The following is a 25,851-nucleotide window of genomic DNA, read 5'->3' as shown; positions in this document are numbered from 1 at the left end:
CCTGGAGGAGGCTGCGGTGGAAGGGCGCCCACATGGCCTCTTTGTGGAGCCCGCCAGGCAGCCTCTTGTTCCCTGTGCCAGGAGCTGAAGGAGGAGGTGGTGGCAGCAGTGAGACAAAGCTATATCAATGGAAGTCTGTTTCTTTATAATGTGACCATTCCCCAAAGACAGTTTACATGCTAAGTGGTATTTATTACAATTATTTTCATTTCTTTCCATTTGTAGTTAAAAAGCAAATTATACCATTTAAAACAATGGAAATTTAATGGTATCTGCTAGGGTAGATATATCAGGGTTGAAATACAAATGAACCTAAGCCAAGGAGATCACGGGCATTTTACTGAAGAGGTTTTCCTTGTGCAACTTGCAGTTGTCAGGAATATATGACTGTCCTTGATAAATCAGACCAACATTCATTTTTTAAATCTAGTTTTCTCCTTCCACCAATGGAAACAGCAGCCTGTTGATGGTTCAGAGTTGACTTATGGCAACCCCTGGTGGGGTTTTCATGGCAAGAGACTAACAGAGATGGTTTTGCCATTGCCTGCCTCTGCAACTCTGGTCTTCACTGGCGGTCTCCCTGGTCTTCACTGGCGGTCTCCCATCTAATTAATAACCAAGGCTGACCTCACTTAGCTTCTGAGATCTGATGAGATCTGGCTCACCCAGAGGTGGCGCCAGGGTTCCTGGCGCCCGCGGCTGCCCCTACGTGCCTGCGCACATGGAGCACATGCACTTCCCCAGACTGCATGATGACATCACCACATGATGACATCATCTCGCAGCAAGCTGGCCCCGTTGGCCGGCGGGTGGCTGGGACAGTGCACGGAGGCTGCCCACACTCCCAGTTGGGTGCGGAGGGTGACTCGGGAGATTCCACACGCCACCCCGGATGCCTGCCGAGCCTGGCCCGTGGCTGCTGCACCTGGCCGAGGGCGTGTGTTGGTGGCAGCAGTGGTGGCGGCGCTGGGCTGGCCGGCTGCAGCAGCTGCGGGCCAGGCACGCCAGCTCCATGGTGCATGCCCCCGGCCCCGGCACCCCCTCCAACACCTCAGCACCTGCCGCGCCCGCCTCACCGCCTCAATGGTGGCACCGGCCCTGGTCTCACTACCCACAGCATGAAATATTCCAAGTCATGACAACTTCCATACCAACATGGCTTGCTTCCAATGTTATTATTGTCAATTTTAGTCCTTTAATTATTGTTTCATCATCTTCAGCCATGTCACTATGTCATGCAGTGCTTCTCTTTAGCAAAATTGTGGCAGTATATGAATAGGCTTCAGCTGTTTTGTTCAGGTGTATTGAATCTCTCACTCTCTCACAAACACACATATTTGAATATATCAGCTATGGTATCTTTGAATTTCAACCTTACAAAGTTGTGATTTGGAATTGGAACCACAGGTGCGTGCACACATAGTGCACATGCGCTTCACCCAGACTGCGTGATGTGAAATTCACAAGGGTGTTTGTGAAAATAATTGTTGGGGTGGGCAGAGGTCTATGCATTCTGACTACAGGACAGTGGCCTGAACCTCTGCAGGCATTACCGCCTCCCCAGCGACTGGATGGGGGGGAGGGCAGGGTGGCTGGAAATGGCACTGCTGCCTCCACTGCGATCGCAATAAGAACAAAGGGGGGGACTTGTAACCCCACAGGAAACTGAAAGAAACTCACTATCCAATGGGCTACTTTGAGTAATAAAGTGAAATTTTTTAAAGTGCAAGTGCTAATTATACCATTTAACAACAGTTCTTCAATAATTATTCACAACTTCACAGAATACAAAATTAGTTCATCATAAATAGCTCTACAGACTACAAAAGATTAATTGATTGAGATAACTTCTGGGTGCAATAAAAGTCCTCTATAATTGAGAGTCCTTTTGAACGTTTCTTTCTTGTTCTTTCAATTCATGAAGTTCCCTCAATTCATTAAATTCCTCCAACAAGGTGGGTCAGGGTGTTCAGGCAGCTGGAAAAAGCCCTCCATCACTCTCGATCTGGGGCTGGCTACGAACAACTGATTTCGTGCCTACTTCTTCAGGAGCGTGCTCTCTGTTGTAAACATAAATCCATCAGCTATTCTATCCTCAGTTACCATTGTATTACATACATTCCATACTACAAAATACTGTACTTACACATCTCATGAGAGGAATAGTTATAAGATCATATAACAATCATCCCGGACCAAGGCGGTGGTGCATTCTCTCGTGCACCCGACAAACGAGGCGATTCCCTTCAAATCCCCGCTGGCTAATTAGAGACCTTCAGTTTTAATACTACAGTACATAGTTATTTCATACCTGCCATGATTACACCAGTTTCACAGATGATAACTTAAGGATAACTCATTATTTAGTCCTTTTGGCTTGACGGAATCAAGTTTAAAAATCCAGAAAGCCTCCCGGCGGAGAAGCCAGGCTTGTACAGACTCGCGGTTATTTTTATTAGCTACTTCCAAAACCACTACCTTAAAGCCATTCTCCGGATGTCCCTGTTCCCTAAAATGTTGTGTTAGGGGTGCTTCCTGAACATTATTACGAATACGTGAAATATGCTCGAGCACTCGCACTTTGATGGGTCTTAAGGTACATCCAATGTATAACAATTTGCACAGGCATTCCAAAGCATAGATGACTTCCTTAGTCTGGCAATTTGCAAAATGACCAAAGACATGCTTATTTCCCTTAAGGGAAATTTCTTTTCCTTCCCAAATCATATTACATATCTGGCAATGGCCGCATTTAAAGTTCCCATACGGTAAGCGTTGTAAACTATCCTTACCACAAATGTCGGTCCTTATCAAATTGTCTTTGAGATTGTTAGTTCTGCGCCTACCAATCTGATAGCATATTAGAAAGTTAACTTTTAAGAAAAATTTGCAGCATGAAGGGAATACAAGACATGTAGTGTAGTGTTTGTTGTTTGTATGTTGATTTTCCCTTTTCCCAGTCCTCCCTTCCCTTTTTTTCCCCTCCCCTTTATACTTTTGTAGTCTTTTGTAGTTTTTTTATGTTAGATATTAAAAAATAATAAAAAAAACTTTAAAAAAAAAGAGATTCTTAGTTCTGCGGAAGCCAAACTTAGGTCTTATTTCGCATCCTTGTATGCCCTCCACAAGTTTCCAGTGCTGGGAAATTATCTTTTTAATTTGATTAGCCCTCGGGGTGAAATCCAGTGCCCATATTATTCTATTGTCCTGGTCCCTCCTTTTTGGCTCAAAGAGGGACTCCCTATCTGCTGATCTTGCTCTCTGCCAGGCAGTTTGTATGACCTTTTGTGGGTAGTTTCTTCTGATGAATTGTTCACATAAAGCCCTACCATCCTTTTCAAAGTCCGCTGCAGATGAGGAGTTACGCTTAATTCTTAATAATTGACTGAAAGGGATATTCTCCCGTAAATGCCGGGGTTGGAAAGATTTAAAATCTAAATATGAATTTCGATCTGTTTCTTTGTTATATGTTTTAACACTGATCAGGTTTTCCTTGCTCCTGTATGTTATAACGTCCAGGTAGTTGATTTCTTGTTTACTATGTTGCCAAGTAAATTTTACATTGGGGTCCCTGCTGTTAAGCCACCCGCAGAAATCCTCCACCTTCTCTATTTCCTTATAAACAAAATAAAGATCATCAATGTATCGAAAATATTGAATGATACACGTCCCAAAGGGGTTAGATGCGTGTAAAATATACTGTTTCTCCCACCTACTGGTTTGCTATAATGGGTGCTGCAGAGCACTCCATAGCAACACCCCTGCAATGGCAGTTGGGCTGGAGGTGGGGGGAGGGAAGGGCTCTGCTGCACCTCTCAGCCACCCGATCTGGGTTGGAGTGGGTGGGTGGGCTGGAGGCAGAGGGAGGGGGAGAGGGAAGGAGGCAGCCAGGCTGCTGCGCCTCTCAGCCACCCAGTGTGCCCCAATCAGGGTTGGACTAGGTGGGCAGGCTGGAGGCACAGGGATGGGGGGAGAGGAGGCAGGCAGGGGCTGCTGTGCATCACAGCCACCTGGTGCTACCCGATCGGGGTGGAACTGGGCAGGCGGGCTTGAGGCGTGGAGAGGGGAGGGAGGAAAAGAGGCAGCCGGGCTGCTGTGCCTTCCAGCCACCCTGTGCACCCTGATCTGGGTTGGATTGGGCATGCTGGCTGGAGGCGCAGGGAGGGGGGAGAGGAGAGGAGGAGGCAGCCAGACACTGCTGCGCCTCCTGGCCACCCAGGAGGGTCAGACTGGAGGTGCAGGGACTGCAACGGGGGTGAGAACTGGTCCATTGTTGTAATGGGCAGGGGGTGTGGTGGTAGAGAGTGTCCTCAAGTCATAGCTGACTTATGGAGACCCCTGGCAGGGTTTTCATGGCAGAGGTGGTTTGCCATTAGACAGGGGGTATAGACGTTTTAATATCTAAAACTATAGTGATCTGTTTCCACTTTTTAAAATCCCTCTGGTGGTGGTGGGAGGAATGGCATCAGTGTATTATTCTTCCCCTTAATTTTAATTTTTAGTATTAATCATTCATGGTCTGTATTACATTCAGTTCCTGGTCTTGTTTTAGCAGAGAGAATAACACTTCTCTATCAGCAGAGAGCTGCTGTAGCATAGTGGTTAAGTAGCTGGGTAGCAAATCAGCACTCTGCTCATTCGACTCCCACTACTGATAATCTCTTACCTTGAAAACCTTATGACGACACAATCCAAAATGAAAGAAGATATAGTGCTGGAAGATGGGGGGCCCTGATTGGATGACACTCAGAGCTAAGCTACAAGTGACGCCTGACACAGGTTGGACACTTGTCAGCTTCCCTCAAGTTTTGATGGGAAATGTAGGCATCCTGGTCTTGCAGCTGTAATGGAGAGCCAAGCTGTAAAACCAGGATGCCTACATTTCCCATCAAAACTAGAGGTAAGCGGACAAGTGACCAACCTGTGTAAGGCGTCACTTGTAGCTTGGCTCTCAGTTGGCTACTGGGGAAAAGCAGAGGACAAGTACGAATAGTGCTATTCTTAATGATGGTGATACACATAACAAGAGCATGGAATGTGAGAAGTATGAAACCAAATAAGCTCAGAATCATAAAACAAGAAATTGAATGTTTAAACACATCTCGGGCATGAGTGAACTGAAGTGGACTGGATTAGGACAATTTCATTCAGAAAATTACGAGCCTTACTCTGAAAATGGTGAACTCAAAAGAAATGGCATTGCTCTTATAGTGAGGCTAGATTTAGCACAAGCAATCAGGAGGTATAATGCACAGTCTGACCAAATAATATCTGATATCAGGGGAAGCCTAACAACATACGGCACCTCCACACGTTCATTGGGTCTGCAGGACTGGAAAGAGATTGAAAGGAAAAGGGGGAATTCCTTGTTGCATCCCCTCGTTTGGAGATATTAAGGCGAAAAAAGGATATTCAGTTTGGATCCATCTTTTGCGCCATAGTGGTGCCACAAAGCTGTGGATCCATGGTTTGTGTGGTTCAATCAGGCACTGCAGTGATGTATGACTGGATGGTGAGTTTTGGTGATCTCTGTATAAAAATCATGTTGATCCATAAGGAACAGTGCTGCAAGTCCTATTTTTGTGGGGGGGGCACAAACCAGTGAATCCATCTTTTTGGTGGTGCAGTCTGTAGTGACCCCATGTAAAAACCTTGAATGAGAGCAGATCAATGTTTTTAGGCAGCTTTTGCAAGCTGCTCCACAAAGCACTGGATTCATTATTTTTATGATGTTTTTCCGAAATGGGCAGTGTAGTAGCCAAGAATGCAAATACCCAGATATTCGGGATGGTGAAAACCAAGACCAACTGAGAAGAGCTAGAGGAGGAGCTCTCTGCATTGGGGGAGTGGGCAACCATGTCGCAAACTATGACAAGCCACATCTTCTCCGTATGTTCCTGCCTGGGAATTAAGATCACAAGGAGAGGCCCAAATGACTGTCCCATCAGCTAAAGAAGCTCACCTGGTGGGTACACGAAAGGGCCTTTTTGGTGGCAGTCCCACAATTATGGAACAGCCTCCCAGACAGGGCCCCCTGGCCCCCTCACTGCAGATCTTCAGAAGGCAACTGAACATGTTTTTATTTAGGGCTGCTTGTAATTAACTTTGCTTCTATGTTTCTTTGTCATCCGAAACTGTATTTTTATGCATTCTGTGATTCTTATTTTATTTATAGTGTAAGCCACCTTGAATTCCTGCAAAGCTGAAAGGCAGCTAATAAGTATTTTTAATAAATACATTTATTATTCTTAAAGAATAGGGGTAAGTGTAAGGTGATACACACTGGAACAAAAAATCCTAATTTTAAATGTATGCTGATGGAGTCTGAACTGGCTGAGGCTATATAGGATTCTAGGAATTGGCCTTACTGTATGAGACCTTTGGTTCTTTGAAGTCAGTAGACAGACAGTGCCCGTCTACTCAGATAGGCAGTGGCTTGCCCAAGCCTTAGGCAGCGATCTCTCATGACATCACCCACTGCCACAACCTTTAACTGGAGATGCTGGGACCTTCTGCCTGCCCAGCGGATGCTCTACCACCAAGCCATGCCACACAAACACCCATGTCTGGAAGAGACCTTCGGGCTGTACTGGAAAACTTGATGAAATGTCAGCTCAGTGTGTGGCAGCAATGAAAAAGGTAAACTCTATGCTAGGAGTTATTAGGAAAGGGATTGAAAATAATTGGTCAATATTGCAATGCCCTTGTGTAAAGCTAGGGCAAGGCCTCATTTGGAATATTGTGTGCACTTCTGGTCATTGTGTCTCAAAAAGGACATTGCAGAGCTGGTGAAAGGTCAAAGGAGGGCAACCAAGGTGATTAGCGGGTTTCTGGTGGGCATTGGACTTTTCAATCTAGAAAAAAGACAGCTATGGATAGACATTGTAAAGGCTTTTCAAAGCATGCATGGGGTGGACAAAGAAAGCTTTTTTCGGTTTTCCTATAATACTAGAACTTAAGGGCAACACAATGAAATTGTTGAGAAATATGATCAGGACAGACAAAAGGAAACGTTTCTTTACTCAACAAGTAATTAAACGGAGGAATTCTCTGCCAGTGGGCAAAGCAACAGCTGTAAGCACAGATAGCTTTAAAAGGTGGTTAGTCAGATTCCTGGAAAGGGGGCCCATCAACAGCTGCTTGCCATGGTAGCTCAATGGAGCTTCCATATACAGAGGCAGCAACCGTCTGAATCTCAGTGAAACTCAACCTCAAGTGTTCCGATTGTTTGGCCCCCCAAGAAACTGCTTCGCCACTTCATGAAACAGGAGACTGGACTGTTTTTAGGCTCCATTATCCACTTACCCAGGTCTATTGCACTTTATAAACAGGGGAGATAATGGGTAGCAAATTATTAATGACCACTCAGAAGGCCCTATGGCCGAAACATGTATAGTCTGGTGATTGTGTCTGGCCATTGGAAAGAGATCTGTTCACACCCTTGTATGCATTTTAGATGTGTTCATTTTTTGTACTGTGCAAGGGAAAGGTGCCCAAACTGGCCATTGTTTTAATTTTACTTCACCATTGTGGGGAAACAATACGATGGGCTCTAGAAAGGACAGAATAGAGACAGGCATTGCCCCCTCTGCCCTGATCCAGTGAGGAGGGCAGGGCAGCCAGGCAGGCATTACCTCCCTCCCCAGCGCCCCCTTGGAGGGAGGGCAGGGTGGCTGGAGCACTGCGATGGCAAGTGGGCTGGAGGCATGGCAAGGGGGGAGAGAAGGGCTCTGCTGCACCTCTCAGCCACCCAATCTGGGTTGGAGTGGGTGGGTGGGAGGGGGAAGAGAGAAGGAGGCAGCCGGGCTGCTGCACCTCTCAGCCACCCAGTGTGCCCCAATCGGGGTTGGACTGGGTGGGTGGGCTGGAGGCACAGGGAGGGGGGAGAGGAGGAGGCAGCCAGGCGCTGCTGCAGCTCCTGGCCACCCAGTGCGCCCTGATCCTGGTCAGACTAGGCGGGCTGAAGGTGCGGGGACTGCAGCCAGGGAAGGGGGAGCGGAGCTGGCAGCCAGGTAGATCCTGTGCCTGGCTGCCACTGGATTCAGCCCTGACAGCTGAACCGTGCGGTTGGAGAAGGGGGAGGGGAGCAAGAAGTGTGCTGCTGCTGCGCTGGCCTCCTGGGCAAGCTGTTTCTGAAGACTCACCTGTCATCCCCACTAGGGGCGCAAGAGCGCACCTGTGCTGTGGGATCTGGGTGAGTTGTCGGAAACCTACTTGTTGAATTATGTTATAGGATAGTCTATTTAGATATTTGTATTAGTGGTTCATTGGTTTTGTGTGTTTTTCTCATCTTTTTTGTGTTACCCAATTCATTGTTGACTTTATTTTTCTTTGTCCAATAAAAAAAATAGTATTATTACTAATATTAAATTTTATTATTAATATGATGATTAAAATGGCTACATGCTCCACTACTGAAGTAGTAGTTACTAGGATACAAAGGAAAAGAGCAAGAGTCCAGTAGCACCTATAAGACTAACAAAATTCGTGGTAGGGTACGAGCTTTCATGAGCCACAGCTCACTTCAGATGCAAAGGATTCTTGTGATTCCAGTGGGTTCCCAAACACAGCACCACAGTTTAGAGTCACAAATTCACCCATTTATGAGTTACTGAGCCTGCCATGGGTGTGAAAACCACCTCCAGAAGTACACTTCCTGTCAAGCAGTTTAACTTTTAGTAACGTATTGAGCCCCCAAACAGTATCCTCCTAAGCAGGAAAAGCAGTTGTTCCCATTCCCTTTTGGTGTCTTCCCAGATGAAAGTTCATGACCTTCTCTATGGGACTGTCTCTCTGCAACCCTGGAATTGTTTTCCTGGCCTGAAGAGAGACTCACAAGTGTACACCTGGGTTTCCCCAACAGGCCTCATAGCGCATCCCTGTTTAAACATTACACAGGACGTCAAACCCAAGCTGTGCACTTCCATAAATTATGAAGAGATGCTTCAAACTTTACATCCTTGTGAACACAAGGAGCAGACTTGGAAAAGCCTATCACATCCTCCTATCTGCCTGACAGTTATGATGGGGATAATCCTGACACGCTTTATACCTTGGGGAACCATAGGTTATTCTTCATAAACACGTGGAGGGAGGCGGTAAAATTGATCTGTACATGTGGTAAAAAAAACCCATAACTGATCTTATATGAAATGAGATTTTGAGTTTCCCAAGAAACTTGGGATAATAGATAGAGACTAGTGTCATGAGCCTGGGCCTGTGGGCCTCAAGGAAGCCTGAGACCTTGAATAAATTTCCAATAGGCCTGATTGGCAATTCCCCTACAGGAATACATTCCTTCCCTGCATTAGGATTGGACTGTGGGGAACTGGAGGGGAAAGGAAGGCCAATCGGAAGCAAAGAGGCAGAGCCAGGGAAAAAATAATATATGGTCTTGGGTCCCAGTGAGAAAGGCAAATTATGAATAAAAATAAATAAATGTATCTAGAGAAAACGGTGCATAACAAGATACGCTGCATGAGATTTGGAATTTGGCCTCAATGAAACCTATACCTCATGCAACATCATACATTTATCTCCTAAGCTAATACAATGTCTGCCAAGTGTTTTCTGCGCTCTTTTTATAAAACGGATTGTGAATGTCATGAGTTTAGGGAAAACATTACACACTTGTTAGACTTTACATATAGACTCTGTGTTTAGAGCAACTCTCATCTAAGGTATGCACTTTATACTGTACCAAGCACACAGACACTCCCCAGCTAGCTGAGCAATCTGTTGCTTCACAGGCTACAGCTTGTGAAGCCCTAAAAAGGGTGAAAAGTGGGCATTAAAGGAAACTGTAAAAGATTCACTATACCTCCTTGCCATGACAATGTCTTCTAGTCCGTCCCAAGTACAGCTGTTGATGTGTGAAGCAAGGCCTTCTCCCTCCCAAGCGCTTCTCAGGACCTGCGACAATCTATGAATGGAGCCAGACTAGGCTACAAATGAAAGTAAGTACAATGTTTTGGTTACAGTGTTGGATTGGGGTTGGGAAGGCTTGGATTCAAATTCACCTGAGTCATAAAGTGCACAAGGTGAGTTTTAGACCCTGAATTTCTCCCTGCCTGGCCTGTCTTTTAGGGTTGTTGGAAGGAGAAACCTAAGCGGTAAGAGAATGGTGTATGGGGAATTTCTACTGGAAACAATTGGATAAAATAGTATAAAATGTATAGGTATTAAACATTTGAAAGTGTTGTAACTCAAGAAGGCACTTTTTATAAACAACACCCTGGTCTCCCACAACCGGTACCAACATTATCATCACTACAATACAATGGCTATCAAACACACTAACAGAGAAAATCAACGACTGAATTTGCCTGCCTATACATTTCAGAAATCAGACAGGCAGATACCAATAAAAATCAGAAACAGAAAAGCATACCATATCTCAGTTCTTGTGTTACGTGACTCCAATAAATAATAAACACATGCTGTTGCTGAATAGATACTTCTGGTCTAGATGTTTCACCCCTTAAATGTCTATACAGTTGCTTTATTCATAAATATCATAACAGATTTACTTCAATCAACCTCCCAGTATTCTGTAAAGTTTCCAGTTTCCATGATGCTCGCAGCTGTCAACAAATTCAACATCAGTTACCTGCCATTTCGTAGCACTTTTGTTGATGTAATCCAAATTATAGCTAACCTAGAAAGGAAACCAACTACGAGTATACATAACTAACATAACGTGGCTCTAATGAAAGAAAGGTTGTTTACAAAAAGCAACAAGATAGACAAAAAGCCCTTCTTATAATAGAAAATAATTGTGGATTTCTGATGTAGCAATGACAGATATGACTCCTTTGCAACAGAGAGCAGCTTCATTTGCACAGATTCTCTCTGGTATGAATCCTTCAGCGAGAAGTAAGGTGTGAGCTGACAGAAGCTCCATTGACACTATGAACTTTTATACAGTTTCTCTTCTGTGATTCCTTTAATGCATATCAAGGCTTATGCTGTGACTGTAGCTCTTTCCACACGCCAAGCATTTGTACAATTTCTTCCTGGTGCAAATTCTCTGATGAGAATTTAGACGGTCCCTCTAAATGAAACTCTTTCCATACTCCAAGCATTCATACAGTTTCTTCCAGTGTGAATCCATTGGTAAATAATGTTATGAGCTCTGACTGAAACTCTTTCAACAAACCAAGTATTTTTACAACTTTTCCACCGTGTGAAACCTTTGATGTGAAGTTAGATTGGCCCTCCAACTGAAACTCTGTCCACACTCCAAGCATTTGTACGGTTTCTCTCCTGTGTGAATTCTTTGATGTGAAATTAGACTGCCACTTCGACTGAAACTCTTTCCACACTCCAAGCATTTGTATGGTTTCTCTCCTGTGTGAATTCTTTGATGTGAAGTAAGATTGGCTCTCAGACTGAAACTCTTTCCACACTCCAAGCATTTGTACGGTTTCTCTCCTGTGTGAATTCTTTGATGAGTAGTTAGACTGTAACTTCGACTGAAACTCTTTCCACACTCTAAGCATTTATATGGTTTCTCTCCTGTGTGAATTCTTTGATGTAAAGTTAGGTAGTCTTTCCGAATGAAACTCTTTTCACACTCCAAGCATTTATACAGTTTCTCTCCCATGTGTATTCTTTGGTGAGAAGTAAAGTGTGATCTCTGATTGAAAGCCTTTCCACACTTCATGCGTTCATACATTTTCTCCCCAGTATGATTCCTTTGATGCATAGCAAGGCTTTTGCTGTGACTGTAGCTCTTTCCACACTCCAAGCACTGATATCGTTTCTCCCTTCTGTGAATTCTGTGATGTGATGTTAGACAGTCCTTCCTACTGAAACTCTTTTCACACTCCAAGCATTTATACGGTTTCTCTCCTGTGTGAATCCTTTGGTGAGATGTAAGGCATGAGCTCCGACTGAAACTTTTTCCACACTCCAAGCATTTATACGGTTTCTCTCCTGTGTGAATCCTTTGGTGAGATGTAAGGCATGAGCTCTGACTGAAACTTTTTCCACACTCTAAGCATTTATATGGTTTCTTGCCGGTGTGAATCCTTTGATGACTATTAAGTTTTATGCTCCTACTAAAGCTCTTTCCACACTCCAAGCATTTATATGGTTTCTCTCCACTATGAATCCTTTGGTGATAATTAAAGTACGATCTCTGCCGGAAACTCTTTCCACATTTCAGACATTCATACGGTTTCTCCCCAGTGTGAATCCTTCGGTGGATAGTGAGGTATAAGCTGCAAATGAAACGCTTTCCACAGTCCAGGCACTCATATGGTTTCTCCCCAGTGTGAATCCTTTGGTGAATAGTAAGGTATGAGTTCTGATTGAAACTCTTTCCACACTCCAGGCATTCATATGGTTTCTCCCCAGTGTGAATCCTTTGGTGAATACTACGGTCTGAGATCTGACGGAAACTCTTTCCACACTCCAGGCATTTATATGGTTTCTCCCCAGTGTGACTCCTTTGGTGAATAGTAAGACTTTTGCTGTAACTAAAGATCTTTCCACACTCCAAGCACTTGTATCGTTTCTCTCCTGTGTGAATTCTTTGATGTGAAGTGAGATGGGCCCTCTGACTGAAACTCTTTCCACAGTCCAAGCATTTGTACGGTTTCTCTCCCGTGTGAATTCTTTGATGTGAAGTGAGATGATCTCTCAGACGGAAACTCTTTCCACAGTCCAAACATTTGTATGGTTTCTCTCCTGTGTGAATTCTTTGATGTGAAGTTAGATGAGCCCTCTGACTGAAACTCTTTCCACACTCCAAGCAACTATGTGGTTTCTCTCCTGTGTGAATCCTTTGATGTGAAGTGAGAAGATATCTCTGACGGAAACTCTTTCCACAGTCCAAACATTTGTATGGTTTCTCTCCTGTGTGGATTCTTTGATGTGAAGTTAGATTGGCCCTCCGACTGAAACTCTGTCCACACTCCAAGCATTTGTACGGTTTCTCTCCTGTGTGAATTCTTTGATGTGAAATTAGACTGTCACTTTGACTGAAACTCTTTCCACAGTCCAAGCATTTGTACGGTTTCTCTCCTGTGTGAATTCTTTGATGTGAAGTTAGGTTGGCCCTCCGACTGAAACTCTTTTCACACTCCAAGCATTTGTACGGTTTCTCTCCTGTGTGAATTCTTTGATGTGAAGTTAGATTGGCCCTCCGACTGAAACTCTTTCCACACTCCAAGCATTTGTACAGTTTTTCTCCTGTGTGAATTTTTTGATGTAAAGTTAAATGGTCTCTCCGACTGAAACTCTTACTACACTCCAAGCATTTATATGGTTTCTCTTCGAAGTGAATCTGTGAATGAATAGCAAAGCTTTTGCTACTATAAAAGCTCTTTCCACACTCCCAGAATTCATAGAGTTTCTCTCCAGTGTGATTTCTCTGGTTTTCTTTAAAACTTGATTTGCAGTCTGGTCTTTTCCCACTCAGAGGATACTTGTTCCTTCTTCCCCCCTCCTGTATTTTGCCTTCAAAGAGGATTTCCTGGACATCCCTCCTTTTGACAGTGAATGACTTCTGCTTTCCTTCTCTCTTCTGTCTGCCTTGATTCCCAGCTTCTTCGACTTCTACCTCCTGGTCTCTTCCTACATTCACTGTATTTGGACCCCGTTCATCACCTTCTGGAATACAGAGAGAAACCCAATAAAAGCCCAGGAAGCAGTCACCACATATCAGGAACAGTCATATGTGAATGGGGGCTGGGGGAAGGGCGGCTAGTAGTTGTGTTTCAGTTCTCACAAGAAAAGCAGCCACGTAGGTCAAGATTATGTTTGGCTTATTTACAGATTAGAAGTGAACAGAGAAAGGGGGAATTAGCATCTATATCTGAGTTCTACATCTCTTACTTTGCTCTCTATGAAGCACAAGCCTCAAAGGAGAAGGTGAGCCCTCCATTCCAGAAAAATGCATTTTCCGTCACTGAGCAGAACCCCACTCTGGCTCCTCCCCTTCCTGTCACCAGTCTGTCCTTTCTTGTGGCACCAGCACAGTGAGTCCCGTGGAGCCACATAGGTGTTCAAGGTGGGACCAGGTTTTGCAAACATTGAAAACCACTCTAGTTCACATGCAGAACAAATCCTAAGCAGAGTTCCTCAAGTCTAAATCCATTGACGTCACTGAGCTTAGGCTGGAGAAACTCTGCTTAGCATTGCACTGATGAAGACCTAAAGTTCTCCGAGGGCCAAAGCTTTAACAAAAAATTAGGTTAAGCTGAAGGACTTGAACCAATATTGAACTAAAGGCCTTCTCAGCTTTTAAGCTGAGGTTGGTTTATTTGTATGAGAAAAGGAATGAGTGAATGCATCTTTGGTCTCTGACATCATATCAGGATACAAAATCTTGATGTATTTGCACCAGAAGGCTATAAAAAGCATAGATCTGCAGTTCTTAAAGGAAATGCAACAAGTGACATTATAGGGTAAAGTGCTGAAGGGAATCACTGGGAATCCATAATCACTACACAACACTGCCATGTTTCAATGCATAAGAGGGCCTCATCCTGATGTTACCTTCTATTCCATTTCTATCTGGCCATCTGGTTAAGAGCTGCTTCTCAAGCTGTGCTTTTTATGACCCGGACTTTAGAGGGGAGGTGGGTGGCAATGAGCGGCAGGGCATTTTCTGTTGTGGTTCCTCACCCTCCCCTTGGCTCCTACTTTACTTTCTTTTAGGCATTGGGCCAATACACATCTTTTATCTTACAAACTTGTCAAATCTTTTTGAAAAGTTTTATAGATTGCGTTTATGCTGTTATAGATTGTGTTTATGCTCTTACTGCTCAATGGATTCTTACTGGCTTGTTTTCACATTACATTGCTTTAATTGTAAGCCACCTCAAGCAGGTGTCTGAAGAGATGTCATACTTTATTTATTTACTTCATTTATCTCCATCTTTCTCCCCAGTGGGTTCCTGATGGTTTACACAATTCCACTCCTCACAACAACCTTATGAGGTAGGGTGGAAAAGGGAGGGACTGTGGCAGGGTATACTGCCATGGAGACTACCCTCCAAAGGAACCATTCTCTCTAGAGGAATTGGTCTGTGCAGTTTAAAGAATCAGGGAAATCTGATTCATATATTATGCTTTGTCTGTTTTTCTGATATCACTATCAAGGAAAGTCGCTCTCACCCAGTTCTTTCAGGAAAGAAATGTTCGCCTGAGATCCTCCCGGTAAACATACTGGCATGTCTCCAGATTGAAGGCCTTCCCCTGAAGAACTCTCCACTAGACATGGGCACGAACAGCATTACGAACAGAAAAAACCAACAAACAGCCTAATCTGCTGTTCTCGAACAAGCTGTTTGTGAGGCCCCATCGCAGTTTGGCAAGCCAGACAGTCTGGCTCCTGCTGCAATCAATCCCCTTGGCAACCAGAGGTAAGGAGGGACTGAACTCTGTCTGAACTCCTTCTGGCTTTAACCCTTCAAAGTACCTCCAGCAGAGAGACCCGTTTTTTGCCACTGTGAAGAGAAAATGACAGCCAACAGGGAGACCTGTGGATCATGCCTTTCCCAGGATGCAACCTCTCTGAAACTTGGGGGGTCTTCAGAGGAGGTTTATGTCCCCTGCAAATTTGGTGGGTATTGGACATTGGGAAGGTCACTTTTGTAACCCCTCAAACTAGCTGCCAGCAGACTGCTGTTTTTTCCAGGACAGGGCCCTTTAAACTATCAGCTAGCAGGCAGCAGGGGGATCTTTAAAGGGCCAGGTCAGTGGATTTGAGGGGAGGGTGGCTGTGGGGGGGTTGGGGCTGGGGGGGTTCTGGCCCCCACGAACAACCAACATGTCCAGGAACAGTTCATGTTCGTCCATGTTCGTGGATAGCACCGAACAATGATCAGGGTGTTTGTGGGGGAGTGGGGGTCCATTCGTGCCCATGTCTACTCTCCACCCTCATCTCTCTCATGATTGACTGTTCTTTGAAAACCTGAAAGATGGGCTCATTTGTCCAGCAAGAAAGGGAATCTAAGGAAGGAGAAACTATGTCTTGACTTACATAAGATGGAGCCTACAATCCCAGCCAATAGAAAAGGAATATGGATTCCCTATTATTATTAGCCTTTCAATCATGAGGCAATGATACGCAGCTACAGAGATGGTCAATGGAAAACCCCAGAGGCAGATGGATCAACATATTCTGAGTAGAATAAGAGCAGGGCAAACATTCTCAGAAACTGAAGGTTTAAGGAAGTACTTGTGGAGATGTTCATTTTGTCAGAGTACTGAACAAACACCCAACTTGCCTCTTCCAGCCAGGAGATGAAGTCAGGCTTGCAGGTCCAAGAAAAGCAACACAAACTGACTAGTCACACCTCTGATACTTCATTTCCTCTGCAAATTATCTAGTTTAACAATGATTCATTAAAGAAATCTTAATGAACTGAAATTTTGAGGGAAACCGAGACAAGGAAGAGACAGGGATCTCTACCAGAGAATTCTCAGAACATTCACAAAATGCCTCATGCCCTTCCATCCACCAGCCAGCCTCTTGCTTACCCAACGATGCCACGGTGCAAAAATTCTCCACCATGACTTCCCTGTGAAGAGCTCTTTGGCCAGGATCCAGCAGAGCCCACTCTTCCTCCGTGAAATACACAGCCACTTCCTCGAAGGATATGGGGCCCTGGAAGAAGGAGGATGAGATCTTTATCAACAGCGAAGTCCAGCGCAAGAAATGTACTTCCTGAGGGAAAAGGGGGAGGGGGAGGTTGCAGCCTACCTTGCTTTGACATCTTGAATCAGCTGAAAGCCCCCCATGAGAAAGAAGGGGAGACACAGGCTGTTCCTGGTTCATCTCCCTGACCCGAGCGAGCCTTAGGCAGAACGGCTGTTTCCACTGCTCTGCAAAGAAGCCGTGATCCGGATCAGGCCTGGGACGTCTTTCTGTTGTCTGTGAGCAACACAAAAGATGGGGGAAGATGTCTCTCCAATTTATTTTTACTTCATTTATACTGCACCTTACATCATTCTCTTCTCCTCAGTTTTTGCCTCTCAACAACCCATGAGGTAGATTAGGGTAACCGTACATGATTGACCCAAGGTCACCCAGAAAGCTGCCACAGCAGAGCGAGGGATCAAACCTGGGTTGCCCAGATCCTAGTCTGTAACTCTAGTCACTACACCATGTACTCATAGACCCCATTTCTACTCCCCTGTCCATCTTTTTTCACCTTCCATGCATTCCAGGAGCAATGAGATTCTACAGGGCAGCTGTTTACACATCCAACTATATCCACAACAAATCTTACTGCTCATGTGGCCTGGCATAGCAGTGATAAAACTTCCATACTTGTACTGTTTTACAGGAGTTCTTTACAGAGTGGCTATTCATAAATATCTATGTAATGAGAGAAACGGGTGCAATTTTGTAACACTGAGATGGAGAAGGAAATCATCCAGGCAAGCAGCTGATGAACTTCTGAATGTACTAAGCTGCATCCCCAATAACTCAATTCTGATTCAGACTGATCCTCCCTTAGTTCTTTGGCAGAGGTTTGTAACATCTTTCTTTAAAACTGAAACTGAGAGCACATGCATGCACATAAGGTAAAGGTAATCCCCTGTGCAAGCACCGGGTCATTACTGACCCATGGGGGGCAGTTTTTGTTATGGGGTGGTTTGCCATTGCCTTCCCCAGTCATCTACACTTTACCCCCAGGAACCTGGGTACTCATTTTCCTGACCTCGAAAGGATGGAAGGCTGAGTCAACCTTGAGAAAGCTAATTGAACCCGGCTACTGCCAGGATCGAACTCAGGTCGTGAGCACAGCTTGGGCTGCAGTACTGCAGCTTACCACTCTGCGCCACGGGGCTCTTCATATGTGTGAGATAATGAGCGAATGACTAAGGGGGCTCTGCAGATGCGAGGAGGAGAAGAGAACCATAATCCCCAATCTCCTTGGAGAAATGACAGAATAACTACCCTATGGTAATATTACCGGAAACGAAGAATCAAGTTTCTATAAAATATCAGCCAGTGATTGAGGTGGTATTAAACACCATAAATATGATAAGCCGTAAAAACTGGACACAAAACAATTGCAATTAACATGTGGATAATGACTACTGAGGAATTACACAATTTTAAAGATGATATTGAAGAAATGGAAGTTGTTCAAGATTTTCTGTTCCTTGGCTCAATCATCAACCAACAGGGAGACTACAATGAAGAAATCAGAAGAAGATTGACACTTGGAAGTGCAGCTGTGAGGGAGCTAGATAAGATCCTCAAAGATGTCTCTCTGGGAACCAAGGTCAAGATAATCCAAACTATGGTATTCCCCATTGCCATGTATGGATGTGAAAGCTGGACAGTGAAGAAAGCTGACGGGAAGAAAATTGATTCATTTGAAATGTGGTGCTGGAGGAGAGTTTTGCAGTTACCATGGATGGCCAAAAAGACAAATAAGTGGGTACTAGATCAAATCAAGCCTGAATTCAACCTAGAAACTAACATGACAAGACTAAAGCTATCATACTTTGGTCGCATCATGAGAAGACAAGATTCTCTGGAAAAGTCAATAGTGCTAGGAAAAGTGGAAGGCAGTAGGAGAAGAGGAAGACCTAAAAGGAGATGGCTTGACTCAATAAAAGAAGCCACGTCCTCCAGTTTGCAGGATCTGAGCAAGTCTGTTTAAAGACAGGACGTTTTGAAGGTTTTTCATTTATACGGTTGTCATATGTCAGAGATGACTTGAACGCACATCACACACACACACACACACACACGTGTGGATTACCCTAATATCTTTCCCAGGCAAATAAACAGAAACTGTATTCAAAGATAGAATTATTAGGCATACAGAGGAACAAAACCTGCAAAGGGAAAATAGCATGGCTTCTGCAAAGGGAAGTCCTGCCTCACCAATTTTCTGCAGTTCTTTGAGAAAGTGAACAAGTATGTAAGTAATGGAGACCAGGTAAACATTATACACTTGGTTTTTGACAAGGTACCTCACCAAAGACTAATGGGTAAACTTAGCAGTCATGGGATAAGAGGATAGGTCCTCTTATGGGTTAAAGATTGGTTTAACAACAGGAAGCAAAGAGCAGGAGTAAATGGACAGTTCTCACAATGGAAGGAAGTAAGCAGTGAGGTCCTCTAAGAATCTGTATTGGGACCAGTGCTATTTAATTTGTTTAGAAATAATCCGGAATGGAAAGTGAACAGTGTAGTGGCTGAAACTGCAAATGATATGAAACTATTCAGGATGGGGAAAATGAAGGCTGACTGTGAACGCCTCCAGGAGGATTTCCACAAAATGAAAAGTGAGTGGGCAACAACATGACTAGTGAAGTTCAGTGTAGGCAAGGGTAAGATAATGCACAGTAGAACAAAAAACAGCAACTCCAAGTATGTGCTAACGGGGTCTGAACTTGCTGTAACAGAGAAGGAAAGAAACTTTGGGATTCAGGTGGAGAGCTCAATGAAAGCATCAACCTAGTGTGTTGCAGCAATGAAAAAGGCAAACTCTGTGCTAGGGAGTATTAGGAAGGGGTTGAAAATAAAACAGCCAACATCATAATGCCCCTATAGAGATCTATGGGGCGGCTGCATCTGGAATACTGTGTGCGGTTTGGGTCACTGTATCTCAGAGGAGGAAAAAGTACAGAAGAGGGCAACCAAGAAGATTAGAGCACTTTTCCTAGGAGGAAAGGCTGAAGAGTCTGGGACTTCTCAGTTTAGAAAACAGATGGCTAAGGAGGGACATGTTAGAACTTGCTCCTCCCGTGCTTACATACATCTTAAATAGATCTATATAAATAAATGGATAAGCTGCAGCTCCTGCACACTGTCTTGCCCTCGCAGAAAGCACTGAAGGGCCGTTCTCCTGCCCCATACAAATTCGCCTTCTACATAATAACGCCTCGTTGATCCTGATTCATTCCAGAGGCAACTGGCCATTTTGGTTCCACGGAGCTGGGGCGGGCTACTAAAACAGCCACCGAGAAACCTGTTCTTCCAAAGGGGCTGCCGGCTCAAAATCGAACTGGCACTTTTGGGAGAACGTCTTTCTTCCTTGCCTGCATGCATCTATATACTGTAACTAGAACAGCCTTCTCGGGAATACTTTATTTTTTCTTTTTGTTCTAGTGTGCAGCTGGCGGGGAGCTGCACTTGAAGGTAATTTCATGGCGGGTTTGTCATCCACCAGGGATATAGGCCTAAGCGGGCAGGGAGCCTCGTGCAGCAGGGTTCTCCACTGGTGGGATTTTAGACCAGGCTGAGTGGGAACGCCTGGCCCGACGACATTAAACATGTGAACCCCCGTGGCTCAAAGCCACCAGGAGCCGTTGCCCGGCGGGGAGGCGCAGGCAAGGGGCTGCACGGCGGCACACGGACCTCCCCCTCCGCCCCATTAGCCTCCCGGGGCGCCCTCCGCTCCAGCCAAGGCCCCGCACGGAGCACAAGCCGAGCGAGGCACGCCGAAGCTTCCCTCCAAAACGCCGTCAGTGAGCGGCTCAGACGCACCCGCCAGGGGCTGCCGCGGGGCAGCCCCAGCCCCACCGAAGCCCCGCGCGAGTCCGGCTGCAGCCCCGCGGGGGGCCCCTTTACCTGCCCCAAGTCGCTCGGAAGGCCCCGGAGGGCCAGGAAGGAGGAAGCCGCGGGACCGAGAAAGCGGAGCGCCGCCGAGCTCAGGAGCCGAACTGACCGCCGAAGGGACGGACCTGAGGAGGGGCTGGGAGCTCAATGCCAAGGCGGGTCAGGGGGCGGTGGGCGGGGACGAGAGGGGCGTTCCCCTGCAGCGGGAGCAAAACAAAACCCGGGTCCAGCCGCGCCTTAAAGACCCGCGCATTTCCCGGGGCCGGCGCTTCCCAGAGTCAGAGCGCGGAAGGGTGTACAGGGCCGGGGCACCCTCGAAGGAAATCCGGGCAGGGGCTTTTTGTGTAACTGGGCAGCAAGATGCGGGTTCAGCGGCGCCTTCAAGACCAGCTCGAGTCCCCGCGTATGAGCTCTCGTGACTCCCTTCTTCAGATACTTGTGGAAGAAGAAGCACGTCAGGTTTTCTCCCCCAGAAGATGCGAGGGGTAGTTCAGACAAGGACTTAAGGCATGGACGGCCCTTGGCCCCTGTCCTTGGGAAGAGACGGCTTTTGTTTATTCGCTCGTGGCCAGACTCCGCTCAGCCCGTTTGCCAACCTCTGGGCGCCAGAGAAGGAGGTGATGGTGGGCGGACAGCCGAGTGGCCTCCCCTCCACGTCCGCTGTGCTGTCCTTCTGCCGAGAGGAGGCGGCAGGGGTGATCAGGCACCCGCACAGCCTCTCTGCCGCACCCGCCGTGGGGTCCCTCCGTCCCAGAGCTGGGAGCTGGAGGAAGAGGCAGCGGCGGTGAGACAAAGCTGTATCGACGAAATTCTGTTGCATTATAATGCTGCCATTCCCCCAAAGACATTTTACATGTTGAGTGGTATTTATTACAATTATTTTAATTTCTTTCTCATTGTCGTTGAGAAGCACATTATACCATTTAAAACAATGGGAATTTAATGGTATCTGCTAGGGTGGTTATCAGGATTGAAATACAAAAGAACCAAAGCCAAGGAGATCACGGGCATTTTACTGAAGAGGTTTTCCTTGCACTACTTGCAGTTGTCAGGAATATATGGCTGTGGTGGATAAACCGGACCGACATTCATTTTTAAATCTAGTTTTCTCCTTCCACCAATGGAAACAGCAGCCTGTAGATGGTTTTGATGTCAAGCTTATCAACTTAGAGAAGCATGTCCAGGGGTCATTTCGTAGAAAAAGAGCTGGAGGAACTCAGTAGCACAACTCATTAGCATATGCCACGCCCCTTGACATCACCAGATGTGTGCCATTGGCATAACTGATTTGCATATGCCACGCCCCTTGACATAACCTATCCTGGCTGTTTTGAACCTAATCCTGGCCGTTCAGGGCCAAAATTGGGCCCAAAATGGCAAAAGGGGGCTGAAAATGGCCAAAAAGAAGCCCGAAATGGTCAGGATTGGGCCACTGCTGAGCAAGAGAGTGATCCACCACCTGTTAGAGGCCCGATCCAGGCCATTTTGGCCCCCATCCCAGACAAAACAGGCCCAAAATGGCTGAGAGTCAAGAGGAAGGGGCCACCTGTCATGTGACCTCTTTGGGGAACTGCTGGAACTGCGTTCCTGCATGTTCCCCCTCGAAATGAGACCTGAGAATGTCCCATAGTCAAAACCTGGTGCTGGTGGTGGAGAGTGCCCTCAAGTTAGAGTTGACTTATGGCAACCCCTGGTGGGGTTTTCATGGCAAGAGACTAACAGAGATGGTTTTGCCATTGCCTGTCTCTGCAACTCTGGTCTTCACTGGAGGTCTCCCATCCAATTAATAACCAAGGCTGACCTTGCTTACCTTCTGAAATCTGATGAGGTCTGGCTCACCACCTACGGCATGAAATATTCCAAGTCATGACAACTTCCATACCCACATGGCTTGCTTCCAATGTGGTTATTATTGACAATTTCTGTCTTTTCATTATTGTTCCATCATCTTCAACTATGTCATGCAGTGCTTCTCTTTAGCAAAATTATGGCAGTATATGAATAGGCTTCAGCTGTTTGAATCTCTCGCTCTCTCACAAACACACATATTTGAATATATCACCTATGGTATCTTTGAATGTCAACTGTATAAAGTTGTGATTTGGAATTGGAACCACAGGTGAAACAAGGGTGTTTGTGAAAATAATTGTTGAGGTGGGCAGAGGTCTGTGCATTCTAACTACAGGACAGTGGCTTGAACCTCTGCAGCATTTATACCACTGAACTTAGTCACCCACCCTATTAGTGGGTGCAAGAGGGAGAGAACACAATACACAACCATGTATGAATGACTGTTGTTTTTAAGCGAGAGATGATACAAATTAATTTGTAGTTTGTTTGTATGTTTGTAGACTGAAACACATTTTTTTTTAAAGGAGGCGCACTCACAACTTTCATACAAGTTATTGTTTCAGTTCATGAAATAGATTTTTGGCTCACAACACTGCACAGCTTAGAGGGAACATACATCTAAGTTTTACCCCCATGGATACCAGTTCTTTGAGTGGACTTGAGAAAACCCGCCCACCTTTCCTACAGGAGGTGCTTTTTCTTCCTGCAGTATTGACTTTTGGAAGGAACTGAGTAGGAAAATGAGACTTTCCCTCCCTGGGCATGTGCAGTTGAGGTTGTGCCCTTGAGTGGAAAGGGTTTTCATGTCTAAAAGCTAGCTATAAAAGTTTTCAAACTGATGCTCTGAACAGGCACAAACCCATCAGAGAATGCACAAGGAATATCAGTTACAGGTTAGCAACCTGTTTTCCCTGCCTGAGAAAAGCGTTCCATGGAGAACCTCTACCAGTCAGAATAGACAGTGCTGAGAGAGAAGGGATTCAGGTCCAGTGGAACCTTAAAGATTGGTCTTTAAAATACTATTGGACTCGAATCTTACTCTTCTACTAAAAACCAACATGGCTACCCACCTGAAACTATGGTCTAATATATGTAAATCTGGGTCCTATTTTGGCCCAGTGGGCCATGCTGAACCAGTGAAGAACATGGTAATTTATGGAAACGAATTGCAGAGTTTAATGATGAACACTCACTTTTAACGATACAGTGAATGTAAGAACCATGAGGACTCTATTCAGAACCAAAACACACCAAAAAAGCAGAGCCACTTACCACAGAAACAGCAGCAAAAACAGTGAACAAAATGGAGCTGTAAAGGTTCAGGAGAAGGAAGGCGACATGGTGTAGCTTGATCTTGTCAGATCTTGGAAACTAAGCAGGGTCGGAAGATGGGTAGGCAACCACCAAGGAAGTCTTTGCAGAGGAAGGCAATGGCAAACCACCTCTTCTTTCTCACTTGTCTTGAAAGCCCCTTGCTGTGGTCACCACCATAACTCTGTTGTAACTTGACAGCATGTACATATATGTAAGCCGGTACAGGGGAAAGGGTTTGGGGCCTAGGACCTAGGTCCGTTTAGTAGACTGCAGATACTTAGATAGACCATAGGCCAGACCAGAGTATCTGATAACTGAAGTGTACATAGGTTTGTGTTAATTTGCATGTCTAGCAAAGGCTCATAGGGCATGTGTTCGAAAAGGTTACCATGACTAGGAGAGATGGTATAATGCAGGACTGGGCTAGCTGAAAAGACTGTGAAGCGGGGAGGATTACTGAAGCTAGTGCTCTTTGAAAAGCAAAGCTTGTTTCCAAGCTTTGGAGCTAAGAAGGACACAGAGCTGAAATCACTAGCTGGGAAGAATTGAACACTTGGGAAGAGCAAAGAGCAAGCATTGCTGAAGCTGAAACCTTCATTGACTGCCTGGGCCAAACACCCTCGTGTAGATCTGCCCCACTTAGTCTTGCCAGGAGAAACGGGGAGCTGCTCCTAGGGCAACGAACAAGCTCGATGATTCATACACCATCTTCAGAAAAAGAGTCCCAGCTGTTGCAAGGCCTTCTGGATATTTGGGACTTCGTGACAGGCATAGCCTCTGGCCAAACCCACAGAACTGTCTGCGCCTGCTACAAGGTGGATTGTGGGTAGGACTCTGCTCTGGGGTCACTGGTTGGTGTGCCAGTGTTGATAACTTTGGGGACGTTTTCATAGTTGTGTTCTGTTGTATTTATATAAATTGGATTTGTATTTTGAATTTGTGGACATTGCCCTGGGGGTTAAACTCAGCCCTTGGGACTCTGAGGGTTACATATATATAAAGGTTCAGAGGAATACAGTGGTGAGAAGAGACAAAACATACTGTAAAGGTAAGGCCCAATAAAAATTGCCCCCCAATTTAGTATTTGGGGGTCTATTTTTACTCAGTGAGCCCCCAGCATAACCCGTTACCTCATGGGCTCAAGGTTAGTGCCCCCCCAGCGCAATTCCCTCCCATGACCACCCATCTCCCACTTTCACCCCAGGGGACCTGCCAACCCTAGAAAACCCCTGAACCACAAGTTGGTTAGGACTCTATCACTCAGTGGGATCCAACAAGTTGAGCTGTTTACCTTTTCAAAGACATTGTTGGCTGAAAGTTTCTGTATGGTTGCACTTACGAGTTTAGTTAAAGAAAAAATAGTTATGTTGTATTAATTGTTAGAAGTTTTTATTTTTTTTCCTTAACTTGCAATTGTGTGAAAGTTTGCTTCCTAAGCCCCATAGAACCCATACGAAGACAAGTTACACTTGGCTTTATTTTTCCCTGCTGGGGTCAATGAGTATTAAAGACTATAGCTTTGCCCCTGATCCTGCCACAACATTTTGTTTTTAAGCCTGTCTAATCATACAATCTTACGTATTCAGAAGTAAGCCCCCTCCCCTCCAGATACAGCAGGGCATTGTTTTAACTTTGTTTCACATCAACAACGACAACAACATTCGATTTATATACTGCCCTTCAGGACAACTTAATGCCCACAGTTTACAGCAGTTTACAAAGTATGTTACTATCACCTGCATTCACTTGTCCTCAAAGCAATTTACTTTGCATTGTGCTCTATATATTACGAATGATGGGCTGTTTTTGACTGCTTGGACAAATGGACAGAGGCACAAACAGATCTAGCTGGCTTCCTCAAAAACGGCACCAACCACTGGAGGAGTGGTAGATCATGACATGTGAATAGAGAGGTTACATGAACCCATTGGGGCTTCTAGGGAGCAGGGGTGCAGGGGCAGCCCCCCAACTTTCCACCCTAGCACCCCATAAACTCAAAAACCTTTCCTATTATCCACGGGGCAAGCAGGGTTTGTAGAGGGGTCACATGAACCTGCTAGGCCCTTCCTATCTCTGGCAGGTACTGCTTCTGGGGGCAAGGGGTGGGTCTTAGGCCCTAAAAGGGGGTGGGGGCATCTGTCACT

General features: G+C 45.5%; 2 protein-coding genes across 2 annotated transcripts in view; both read right to left on the bottom strand.

The window, feature by feature from the left end:
• LOC129329379 (zinc finger protein 883-like) overlaps nt 1-20,632 on the bottom strand; it is a 30,777-nt gene extending 10,145 nt beyond the window's left edge. Inside the window, exons 1-2 of the mRNA XM_054978926.1 lie at nt 20,555-20,632; nt 16,718-16,888 (exon numbers count right to left, since the gene is read on the bottom strand). Coding sequence (XP_054834901.1) covers nt 16,718-16,792 — 75 coding nt within the window. The 5' untranslated portion in view covers nt 16,793-16,888; nt 20,555-20,632. The remainder of the gene's footprint in view (nt 1-16,717; nt 16,889-20,554) is intronic.
• On the bottom strand, nt 1,630-16,528 carry LOC129327007 (zinc finger protein 850-like). The gene is made up of 3 exons (XM_054975376.1): nt 16,495-16,528; nt 9,821-13,617; nt 1,630-2,060 (listed from the first exon to the last, which is right to left on the bottom strand). Exons 1-2 carry the CDS (start codon nt 16,526-16,528, stop codon nt 11,168-11,170), a joined length of 2,484 nt encoding a protein of 827 aa, XP_054831351.1. The 3' UTR covers nt 1,630-2,060; nt 9,821-11,167.
• Nucleotides 20,633-25,851: the final 5,219 nt, after the last annotated feature.

The sequence above is a fragment of the Eublepharis macularius genome, chromosome 4 (assembly GCF_028583425.1).
Source record: "Eublepharis macularius isolate TG4126 chromosome 4, MPM_Emac_v1.0, whole genome shotgun sequence".
Classification (NCBI taxonomy): Eukaryota; Metazoa; Chordata; class Lepidosauria; order Squamata; family Eublepharidae; genus Eublepharis; species Eublepharis macularius.
Note: the sequence above shows the minus strand (reverse complement) of the source record. Positions and strands in the feature narration are given on the sequence as shown.